Source organism: Falco naumanni, chromosome 6, assembly GCF_017639655.2.
Source record: "Falco naumanni isolate bFalNau1 chromosome 6, bFalNau1.pat, whole genome shotgun sequence".
NCBI lineage: Eukaryota > Metazoa > Chordata > Aves > Falconiformes > Falconidae > Falco > Falco naumanni.
Genome location: NC_054059.1, coordinates 51,468,245 through 51,480,620, shown reverse-complemented (window position 1 = coordinate 51,480,620; position 12,376 = coordinate 51,468,245). Strand labels below are relative to the sequence as shown.

At 44.8% G+C, this 12,376-nt stretch overlaps 1 protein-coding gene across 1 annotated transcript in view; it reads right to left on the bottom strand.

Annotated features, from left to right (window-relative positions):
* Positions 1–12,022, bottom strand: part of TXLNB (taxilin beta) — a 34,683-nt gene extending 22,661 nt beyond the window's left edge. The window contains exons 1-3 of the mRNA XM_040597442.1: positions 11,620–12,022; positions 9,617–9,708; positions 4,575–4,745 (exon numbers count right to left, since the gene is read on the bottom strand). Coding sequence (XP_040453376.1) covers positions 4,575–4,745; positions 9,617–9,708; positions 11,620–12,022 — 666 coding nt within the window. The remainder of the gene's footprint in view (positions 1–4,574; positions 4,746–9,616; positions 9,709–11,619) is intronic.
* Positions 12,023–12,376: the final 354 nt, after the last annotated feature.

Genomic DNA, 12,376 nt, shown 5'->3' with positions numbered 1-12,376 from the left:
AATAATGCCCTCCTTTTCATTTTTGTTCAAAACTTTGCCAAATTTAACTTGAACTCCTAGATAGTTTTGGTCAAGTCAGAACTCCATTTTACCTCTAATACACTGTTTTAAAAAAATTCTCATGCCTTTTAGTTCTCCACTGTATAGGTGCAGCCTTGAGCAGGGAGGAGCATGAGCAGGTGCTCTCACTCCAAGAAGTCAGAGTGAGAAATTGAACTTGCATGCCTAGAGTCCTATTTCTATGACTTCAAAACATCCTTCCTCAAAAATACTTTATTGTTTCAGTGGACCAAATGGTGTTATAACATGTCACTGCTGTGAGTTAAAGCTTTCTGGAGTAATAAATTCGGCTGAATATAAAACAAAAATTTGGTGGATTGTGTGCATGTCACAGTGAACAGTTCTATTACAAGGTGAAATGAGACATCCTGAGAGTAGCAATTATGCAAATGTAAAAAACCCCCCACCTCTATGCATGTGTTACTCAGAGGATCTTATTTCCAGCTCATCCTCTCTTTTGATGTAGAATAATTATACAGAGTGCAGAGACGATACAAAGATTCATGGTTAAAGACACTGAGCCAGGAAGCATTTAGTTGCAGGGCACAGTATTTCTCTTGACCTCTTCTGTTTCAGAGAAAAAGATACTTGAGGAGGATATTTGCCTGAGGGGGGGCCGGGATGTGTCCCAGAGCGCTCCTCAGGGTGCCTCATAAAATGGCAGTGATTTGTTACCTGTGCCAGGGGACAAACCCCCCGGTGCCTCAGTGCTCTGCTGTGCCATGGAGCTGGCTGCAACACTGGCAGTGCTCAGCTGATGGTAGGCTCATGCCCAGTCCCTAAGGTAATACGGTTTCAATCTCAGAGGCTTCTAGGTGCTACTGAGAACGCCATGGGAATCGTGATGGGTCTTTGGAGGTGCCTGCTTTAAATCTGAGCCTTTACTAGCAGTAAAAGCCTACAGCTGAGGCACTGGCGTCAGAGAAGGGCTGGAAGCCCACGGTGCCACCAGCAGAGCCCTGCGTCCCTGCCAGCTCTGCTGCAGGGCTGTGGGGCTGGCTGCCCTTCACCACCTCACCTGGGCAGGCACAGTCTGGCAAACCCCAGATCATTGGCATCACCCAGCTTTTATTATTGCGAGGCTACAGCCCTAATTCTTTGCTTATACTTGTCCCTGTGACCGAAGAAAATGCACTTTCTTCCAATAGGTTCCTTAGTCCGTCCCGTTTCAAAGTTTCCCATAGTGTAAAGTAAGATCTTTAAGTTTTTCCCCAGACTGGAGGCTTGACTTCTGTATTGTGTTACTGCTATAGCAGCTGAAGTAGCTGTGGGGAGGCAAGAGCTCCTGTCTTGCTTGGTTGCAGGGGGCAGAGGGTGTTTGGGGTGGTGACTTCTCAGCGTCATGATGAATCCATAACATGTAAACCACAACTGGCCTTGTCATCTGCTTCACTATGGGCTTATTCTTTTGATACTTTTTAAATTAAGTGTTCGGTTTTAGTGAGAAAAAGAAAGTGTTGTAAATTCTTTTTAGATTTCCAGTTGTGGAAGGCTGAAGTCCATCCATAAACTATTGTTCCCTTTCCTCTGCACTTTCTTAGCTTTGTGCTCCCTATCTACCTTGTCAAAGATATATTCTTGTGTCCTGCTGCAATACTGCTATCATTCTTGTGTTTTACTGCTAAAAATGTAAGAATGCATTTAATAAAACCTTGTAAAATTAAGACAAGGATATTTTGCCATTTGGGATTTATCACTGGAATGTGAGACAATTTGTAAATAGAAGGGCAGGATTGCCTCTGGTCTTCATGCCTCTCTGAGGCAACGCAAGAAGACTGTTGGTTTGCTGAAGTCGTATCAGCTGAGGCAATATGAGCATGGACTCCTCGTTTTCAATGAACCGTTCTCTTCATTCCCAGGCACCACAGCCTGAGCCAGTTTGGAGCTGAGCCCATACTTGAAGCTGTTGACTTCTGTGACATTTGTATGAAAGTCATTGCTTAATGGCCAGTAGCAGGAAGGACAAGGGACCTGAGATGTTCATCACTACAAGATGCTAAGTGGCCACCAAACTGTCAGATAATTGGCAGAACACAAACAACATGCAGAGAAATGAGTTGCTATTGGTCTTAGCAGAGCTACTCTCTATTGCAGTGGGAACACAACCTGCTATTTCACGAACATTTATTCTGCTTTTTTTGGATGGAGAATTAAACATCTGTTTTCTGCTGTGAAGTGTAACTGCAAGGAAATAATCTGAATAGCTGGACTGTAAGTAAGTCAGATTTTGAGGCCAGTGTCCAATACTAACCAGAAATTTTTCTTCTCTGATCTGCCCTGTCGATTTTCAGCGCTGCTCCACATTGCATATTCATCACCACTTGGCTGCACTGATCTCCAGTTAATGGGAATTCCACACACCAGATGAGTGAAGATGACATTTACATGACGTGATGTGCATATAACATACCACACGGTAAGTCAGAGGAGATTCATGATCTGGACAGGCCAGGTTTCTCCTTTGCTATTGAAATGACACAATCTCCTACAGTTTCTATTTTCCACGCTTTGGAACATAATCAGAAGTGCTAATCCCAAGTGCTAAAAAATTATGAATCAGCTTCTCTGTCCTGCCAAAACCAAAATAAAAATTACTTAAGCAGGAGATTTTAAAAATAACATTTGGTGGATTCTCCTGTTTTGGGCCCTCTCAGTACAGTCATAAGCGAAATAAAATTGCACTCATTTAAATAAACAGAAGATGAGATTCCGGAGAATCACAGATCTCCAGGAGCTAAAGCTTAAAGGCAAATATTCCAAGAACTGTGTTAAAGTTCCTAGAGAGACAAAACCAGATAAAGATATGGAATGCCTTTGTTTAATTCTCATTCATTCTGCAAGTGTATTTTGTCTTACTGTCTTATTCAGCTTCGAGGGTTTTACGCTGAAAGCACACTTAACAGAGGAAAACTAGTATTCTGGGTTTCTTAAAAGGTCTCTGATTCTTGAAAGAAGTGGGCAAAATTTGAAAACTTCTTCCTACTACCAGATCAGCTTGGGTACCTTTCCTGGCTCACCTTGCATAGGTGCACAATAAAAACTGATAGGTTTATTTAGAAGACATAGTCCCAAAGTAAAACAGTCAAACAAGTGGACTTTCCTAAATGTAAAGATGAAGTATTCATATGCAAAGAGAAAAGAGAAATCATGCTGTTTACTAGTGAGATTAGTAAGCATATGGTAGCTGGGAAATCATGTGAGGAATTCAACAAAACCTGTTCCAAATATGTTTTCCAAATATAATTACTTTTTCTCTATACCCCAGTTTCCACTGATAACGATTTCTTTAGAAAACTCAGTTAAGTCTATGCAAAACACTGTACACTGTACTCTTAAACCACCTTAAAGGCTTGTATTTCTGTTGAAAGATTTTGCCCAAAGACTGTCTGGTAAATCAGTGTGGATCAATGTCAAGGTACAGCTGCGGTCCAGTACAACTGACAGGCACAACTGTAATCGGCACAATCAGTATTGTGCTACTATAACTGAGCACAGAGTTTTGCTTCTAGTTTTCCTATCTGTTAAACTGCTTTCGTCCTTCTACTAGCGCACTAGTTTGAGTGTATATGTGGCTGTTCCCCCTCCCAGCTGTATTCTTACCAATGTACAATGAAAGTCAGAGCTAGACCCTGAAGGCCCACTCCTGAGCTGGTGGAAATGAGTGAAAATCCATTATAGTTAATAGAGACTATATCAGGTGAAATTCATGCTGCTGACAATTGATACGTGTAATTCTATACATAGCTATATCCCCAAAAAGAAGGATTTTTAATAGATCAAAGCAGAGGCTTTTTGTATAATACCACCAAGCATCACTAACATGTACTTGCAAAAAGGAAGATCACAACAGAAATATACTTCTTGAAGCTAACATTTTTCAAGAAACATAATCATATTATAAATTTCACATTTAAATGGTGTGATGTACCAAGCAATAGGCAGACATGGCATATGGATCCCAAACTTTTGACACTCCTGAAAATTTCCTTTTAGAACTGATTCTAGTAATCCAAATTACTTCCACAAACAGGTTGGCATTCTTCCTGTTTGGAGGTTTGATGTCCTGAAGCAGATGTCCTGACTGACTACCCCTCACAGATCACTTGAAAATGCCCAGGTGCTCAAATTACATGAAAACACCTGCCAGCCTTCTGTGAGTCCCCTGGAGCAAAGCTGGTGTTCCTACTACTCTGTCCACACACACACATTTGCATCTGCAGACTCAGAGACCTGGTCTGTTAGCATCACTGGTTTTCTCTGTGCTGAGCTCCCTGATTATGCAAGGAGGGCTTATGGGTAGTGTGGGCAAACTAAATGTCCAAAACTGCTTGGATATTTCCAAACGAGGAATAAAGGGGTCACGGTCCTCAAGACTAGAGTGTACATGTGACTATATATTGCACGTGCAGTTGCAGATGCCTCTTTGATCTGGTTACTAGAGCAAGATGGGAAACCATCAGCATCTTCTTCCCCCTCACTGCCAGGTACCTTGATAAAGCCACTGCTTTACTCACCTTGAGGTTTTTGTTGTGCCTCTGGAGCTCCCGGCACAGACTCTCGAGCTTGCTGCGGGCGAGGATGGCTCGGCTGTGCTCGCTCTGCAGCTGGTCCTTCTCCTTGGTGATCTGGGCCTGCCTCTTCTGCAGGTACTTGAGCTTTTTCTGCTCAGCACGATGTTCTTCGAGCTGGGTGGGAAATAAAGTGATACAGGAAAGAAAAGAAAATGAACTCTTTTGGTTTTGGGAAAGTCTTCGTACTTCCTCAGCCTCCTAGGAAATGTTTTGTATTTATCAGGACTAATGAGAGAGGAGTGAGTGACCTGGAGGGAGTCCCATGCCTGCTCACTGCAACAGTCCCACGTGTGAGTGGGTGAACATAATTTTTAATACTCTTGCCACACCATTTCAGCCTTTCCTTCTTTGGTTTGAATTTCTTTGAAGGATGGCTGTGAGGTTTTCATTTTTATTTCAGTGTTAGGAACTGCAGCAGCTGGTAGTGCTTTATGCGGTGAGATTTCTCCAGATCATGAGATAATGCAGTAGTTGTTCATTCTGATTTGCAGCTTCCTAGATACCCGAGAGCCAGCTGGAAAAAACAGCAGCAAAAGAGGTGCTGGAGACCAGAGATACCGTCTGTGTGGGGGCTTTGCTGCTGATGAAGGAGAATGCTCTTCAGGGAAGAGTTCCCCAAAATGATGTGTGGGCACCTCCTTTAGCCACGCTCCTCTTGGTCGTGGGTGGACGAGGGAGCATCCGTCCGTTGTGTTTCTGGAGGTCCTGTCATCAACAGGAGTGGGTTGCGGTGAATCAAACCTCTTTTGGGCTCTTTGGCTCCGTGTAATTACTGAAGAAAACATGGACAGTCCCTGATGCTTACTTGGGAACATGCTGTTCCTGTGGGTGCCCTAGCGGGCTGGCGGGGAGGAGAGTATATTTGGAGGGGGGATGAGGGGCAGCAACAGAATTGCTAACAGCAGTCCCTGCACAGGCTGTTCATTTCTTCTGACATGTGCCTATTACTGCTTGCTTTAAAAAAATTTCCTGAACTGCAAATTAACACTGTAATGGTCATGTCAAAGAAGCATTTCACCTCTGAAGCTTTCAAAGATTTCATCTCCTGTTCCAACATACAGCAGCTCTCCTCGCTGTACTACAGGCGTGCATACATTGCGAGGTATTTCAGAAGTCCAGATGTTTTCTGGTTGAAAAACAGCAGCACATGAGCTGCAATGTGCAAACCTCAATAATAGCAGTTGCTATTAAGATCACGTTATCTAATAATCTGGTACCACTAGTATTAATTATTAAGCCCAGTATGACAGGGAAAGTCTGTGAGTGCAGGGGAATGATGTGCAGCTCAAACAAAACAGTCAACAGGCATCATATTTTACACTTTCTCTGCCCGAGGATCTGTTTTCTGCAGATGTTCTGTAATTTATGCTTACAGTACAGAGTTCTGTGTATTATCAACCAAATCGCAGCTAGGCATACCACAAAACAATGCAATCACCAGCTTGGAGTATATTTACAGTTTATGCCCAACTTTCAGCATGTGTATTGTGTTTTTACCCCTGTCAATCAGAATAGGGGCTTTTGCATCTAATCAAGCTGCACTAGTTGAAATAATTTTTTTAGTATTTAAGGAAAAAATAGCCTCTCTGTAATTAAGGCTGAGATTTGTTTTCCTTTATAAGCTTGATTTTGGCCCCTTCCGTTTTAATACACAAAAAAAGGTTAAAAGAACCTTCATGTTTTGCATGTGCAGTCTGTGCTAAGCAGATAATGATTTATCCAAATTTTAGATGATTCACTCAAGCTGTGCTCAAGATAGGGGGCTTAGAATAAAATAGGTCTTAATCGTGACATGATAAGTCTTCCAAGCATTTTTTTCTTTTTTTTTCCCCCCCATAAAAATAACTTGAACTAGAAACTCGCATTTCAAAGTTCTCAGGAATGTCTAAGACATGGTGTTACTTTTGCACTGAAGAAGGGAATTCACTGGTAAATGGGAATGACAAAAAGGCTGCCAATGATAAATGTTTAAGAATAATTAATGAAATGTTAGCTAAAATTAACTGGAAATAAAAGGAATTCTGATTTTGGAATGCTGACTTACAGAGATAAACTCTTGATTAAGGAAAAAAGTTTTATCTTGACCCCACTGCAGACAATGACAACACTCATGTTTATTTATTAACGTGTAGTTCTTGCACCCAGCGCTTGCGAGACCCTCAGGACCTCTGAAAACAAGATGGTCACAATCAATTCTGCAACAGCTGGTTGTAGGCAGATAAAGCACAGTCTGCTTTACTAACTCCGGCCACTCTGCCTACAGCAGTATCAGTGGATAAAACGCTCTCTGATGGCAAGTAGCACGGCACAACTTGTGCCCAAATGGCTGCACTCTCTTGCTTCCCTGTCCCTGTAGGCATGGCTTCCTTCGCACCAGCCCGTGCTCTTCCTGGTGCCTTCCATTTTCTGGGGTACCTGTCGCTTTAGGCTGTGCCAGGGCATGTACTAACAGCCAAACAGCATGTAGCTGGGTGGCTGTGGGGAAGCGCTGGTGCTGCATAGGGTCCCCGAGTATGGGCAGCCTTTTAAGCCACAGCCGGCAGCACACCATCTAATGCAGCTGAAGCCACTGCCAGCACCCAGCTCAGCCTGGTGCATGGCTGCACCTTCCCCTGAGCTGTGCTGCAGCAAGTATTGTGTCACCACATGGTTCACCAGACCAGGGGATGGATCTGGCTGGAAAACAACTCAACAAAAGCAAGAAGTGGCCTAAAGTGTGTGATGGGGATGGACAAGAGGGAGCAGACAGAGTGCTAACCATTACAGCTGAGTGCTGAGAAGTGATTAATCACACTACAGCCCACAGCCGTGCTGAGTGAGCAGTGGAAGACTTTCTCCAGTAAACTTTTAGCTGTGTTTATTAAGCAATTTATTTTAGTGACATTGCACAAGATGTCAAAAACCAATGCTCAGTATTTTTGCTTTTAGCACCTTTCTCCTGCATGGGTTACTGGCAATAAGGCCCCTGTTCCGTACAGTGCTCCAGTGATGTTTGAATGCAGTGGAGAGTACGGTATAGAGGAAAAAGAAGACCTACTTCAGTTAATCCGTGGGCATGAAGTCCCTTTAAGCATGAGCTAAACCATAAACAGCCTGAGTCCAATTTATGAAATCAGAGGATTTTACATGAAAAAAGGGAAAACTGAACTTCACATTATGATGAGACATGGACACATCTGTGCGTAAAACCAATTACAAAGTCAATGTTCTGCTTGGCACATTTTTCAGCACTCCACAAGCTGTAAAATGCTGCAGCCTTTTCATTTGTAAGATTTCCACAGCTTATGGCCATACAGCCCTTTAACTACTTAGAAGAAAAAACTTGATCTGAAAATAACCCATCTGAAGTGTGGAAAGAACAGAGTCAGACTGGTGACACTGTTACAGAGGTGACATTATGGTGGCAGGGGCTTTGACTTTACATATCACTGTGTTGTGGTTTCTCTCACAATTAGCCTCAGTTCTCTATTTTCTGATTTTCTGCTTCCTAACATTTTATACTAAGCCCTGTATTATTTTCATTTTGATCAAATGTATTTGGTTTGTGTGTCAAAGTTTTGGTAGTGGGGGCACTATAGGGGTGGCTTCTGTCAGAAGCTGCTAGAAGCTTGCTCTATGTCCGATGGAGCCCATGCTGGCTGGCTCCAAGAGGGACCCCGCTGCTGGCCAAGCCTGAGCCCATCAGCGATGGTGGCAGCGCCTCTGGGATAACATATTTAAGATGGGGCAAAACCTGTGCAATGGCAATTGCAGCCAGAGAAGAGAGGAGTGAGAACAGGTGAGAGCAACAGCGCTGCAGGCAGCCAGGCCGGGGCAGGAGGGGCAGGAGGTGCTCCAGGCGCCGGAGCAGGGGTTCCCCTGCAGCCCCTGGTGAAGGCCATGGTGGGCCAGGCTGTGCCCCTGCAGCCCATGGAGGTTAACGGTGGAGCAGATAGCCACCTGCAGCCCATGGGGGGACCCCACGCTGGAGCAGGGGGATGCCCAAAGGAGGCTGTGACCCGTGGGAAGCCCATGCTGGAGCAGGGTCCCGGCAGGACCTGTGGACCCGTGGAGAGAGGAGCCCAGCTGGAGCAGGGTCCTGGCAGGGCTTGTGACCCCGTGGGGGACCCACCCTGGAGCAGTCTGTGCCTGAAGGACGGCACCCCATCGGGGGGACCCCACGCTGGAGCAGTTCATGAAGAACTGCAGCCCACGGGAAGGGCTCACGTTGGAGGAGTCCGTGGGGGACTGTCCCCTGTGGGAGGGACCCCAGGCTGGAGCAGGGCAGAGTGTGAGGAGCCTCCTGCCCCAGAGACAGCGTGTGATGGACTGACCGCAGCCCCATTCCCCGACCCCTGCGCCGCTGGTGGGGAGGGGGGAGAGAAAATGGGGAGTGAAGTTAAGCATGGGAAGAAGGAAGGGGTGGGGGAAGGTGTTTTGATATTTTGGTTTTATTTCTCATCATCCTACTCTGATTTGATTGGTATTAAATTAAATTTTTGAGCTTGTTTTGCCCATGATGGTAATCACTGAGTGATCTCTCCCTGCACTTCTCTTGACTCATGAGCCTTTGGTTATATTTTTTGGAGTGACAGAGCGGCTTTTGGTGGGCATTTTGTGTCCAGACAAGCTTAACCCACCACATTAAATCACTGATATGTACTTTAAAGCAATACCCACATACAGAAGTATGCAAAACTGTTTGCAGAAGGTGAAGGCAGGAGCCTAGGCACTAGCCTCCAGTGTGGGTCAGTTTGGTAGATTCACCTTTAAGTACAAATATTCTGCCTCATCAGCAACTCAAAGCCCAGTTTGTTTTCCTCACTCTTTACTGTTTTTCTCCTTTTCACCCATAATTGATTATTTGACCCTAACAGTTGTTTTGGGATTCACTTAACAGAACAGACACTACTACTATATGAGGCTTGACCATGCTGCATGGCATATGTTTTTTATACCTTCCCGTGTGGACAGTTTGCACAGAAAAGAACCAGTGCTGTACTAACCAGCTCAGCATACTTCTTAAATAACAGGTCCAGCTTCTCCTCTGGAGTATTCATCTTGTTCAAGCTTTGCATCAGTAGAGTGGCTTCCTTCCCTTAAAAAAAGAAGAAGCAGAGATTTGGTGGTAGAGGTAGTTTGTAGCTGATGTACTATTATGAAATTGGCTGGTTGATGCATGCATCTGTAAAAACTCAGGGAGAAATGAGGCATTTTGGAAGGAAAGGAATAACTTTTGCTATGAATTTCTGAGTTTTTCTTCTCCCCATAAGAGCAAACATGCTTGAATTTCCCTCCATTTCAGACCTCAGTAATGTGCTGTCTTCTAGCAAAAGCAAAATACTTTTGTCCTGTATAATGTGATTTTCATTTAATGCTTTTGTAACGTGACTGGGTCACGTATACGGCACATTTGACTGAAACAGGTTGGAAAGGGCCTGGAGCCTGAAGGCTCAGAAACCAGATCTCTTCGCAGGTGAAAACTGGTCAAAGCTGGTGCACACAGCTCCTGTGCTGCTCAACCCATACTAGACATAAGGAAGATTAAGTTAGGTACGGTGGCTGTGGTGTGAATGGAAACAGAGAGCAGCAACTGCCAGCCAGGTCTGGGCTATATGATAGTGGTGTAAATCACTTCCCTGACTTGGTGAAGAGAGTCAGGATACCAGGGACAGTCTAATAACTATCTGAGCATGCATTGCTAAATCACTGCATAGCCATTTATGTATTGCTTCTCTTCTGTTACTTCTTGGTATTCATTTCAGCCCTGAGTATGAGCTGAAGCTTGAACACTGCTTGTTCATCAAATATAATATGGCCCTGGAGATAAGGATGGGTGTGGTGCCAGGAGGTTGGCCATGCTTTTCCAAATGCTCCTCTTTCCAGCAAATTTGCTGGACCTTTTCTACTTCAAGTCTAATGCAGTCCAGGAGTACTGCCTGTGGAGAAAATACACTATCTCACGCTAAGTTATCTCTACAGCACCAGCATAAATAAGTTGAAGAGAGCTAAAATCAAATCCTGGAATGAAAACTGTTGCAAGTGCAGCTTGAGAACTGTGCTTTGGTAGTGTTTTCACCGGTCTTGGAGAAGTACCAATAACCACACCAAAGCCAAGGCCATAGAAACTGAGGAACTTTCTTCCGGACATACAAAGAACTTATGGAAAAAATCCGTGCTCTGTCCTATGCTTAGTCCATTGCCTGGTAAGAACGTCCTGCAGTGATTTTTCTATACAGTCTGCGGCTGGGTTCGGGTTCTCACGCAAAGGAGAGGCTTCCAAGGCTGGCGGCGGTTAAATGTGGGAAGGGAAATAAATTACAGGGTTGCTGGGCTGGGATGTGACTACATTGCTCTCTAGTGGCTGCCCGGCAGAAAGGACACACTTTAAAAAACGCTGAGACTCCTTTCTAGCTCGGCTCACAGAGCCCTGCCATAGCCGAGGTGCTCTGTAAGCCCTGTGCTTAGAGCAAATGAGCGTGTTGGCTTATTTCATAGAGTTTGTGATGAGTCCAGAGGTCTGCTAGAGGAAAGATAACCTGGGCGTCAGAGTGAATTTGTTCTGCAGATTCCCGTGCCACACGGTAGCACCATCAAGACCGTTATGACCAGTGAGAAGTCATACCTGAGGAAGCAAGGGAAGAAAAAAATTACTGAGGCACAAATGAGCAGCCAGGTTTTCCTTTGTTTAGGAAGCAGCTTTGTGCAATGTGTTGTCAGACTCACAACTTTGGCTAACTAGTCTGGGCAGCCCAATAGTACATCAGAACTGTGTGATATAATCCTAAGCTTTTGTCTTTTTAAAAGGACTAATAACTGATACAGCCTGTGTGTATCTGTTGGGTAATTGCTGAAAATAAAGATCCATTAGAGAAAAGTTGTAACAGTCACCGTAATTTTCAGTGGTAACTAGAGATCCCACAGCAGAGGCTTAACATGGGAAAGGGCACAGACCAGGGATTTTTTACTTCTGTTCACGGAAAGCGTGTGTAAGTATGCAAATACTTGCCTAGTCCTTTCAGGATTTTCTTCTCCAGCTTTTGTTCCTTGCTGCTGCTGAGCTCCTTTGCTCTGGAAGAATCCCCAGGAGCCAGCTTCTCTTTCTCACTCTCCTCATTCGCATCTTCATACTCCACATCCTCCACGCTGCCTGGCTCTCCCTTCTCAGGCCTGTCGGTTCCAGTAGTGGTGCTTTCCTTCTCCATCAGGCTCACAGCAGACCCGTAGGTTTTAATAATGTCCTCCAGCTGCCGGCTCAGCTCCTCTGAGATGTCACACACGGCTGCTTCGGGCCAGGCGCTGGGCTGCTCCGTGGGGGCTGGAGCAGGGGGCTGTGAGCCAGGGGCAGGTTTGTCCCCGCTCTGCCCCTGGATGTCCTGCCCAGGCAAGGTGGGAGACTGCTCGTTCTCCATGCTTGGTGCAGTGCCTGACAGCAAACAAATGGAGGGTTAATTTAAAAGCACATGGAATTAGTCATCTAACTGTTCCCAAAGCTCGGCCAGCACATGAGTGATTTTGTGTGGAATTTGGGAGGCAGCTCATCCGTCAGCTCTGGCTTGATAAATATGTCACACTTAAATAAACAACCAAGGTGATTTGCCTGCAGGGAGAAAAGCAAATTATATACTTTCCAAGAGGAAAAGCCTGCCCAAATCTAATACTTAAAAATCAAACCCTCTTATTCCCATTCCAGCGATAACACACGAAATGACACCCGAGTCATTTATAGCATTTCCGTACCTGAACATGCTGTTTGCCACATGTTT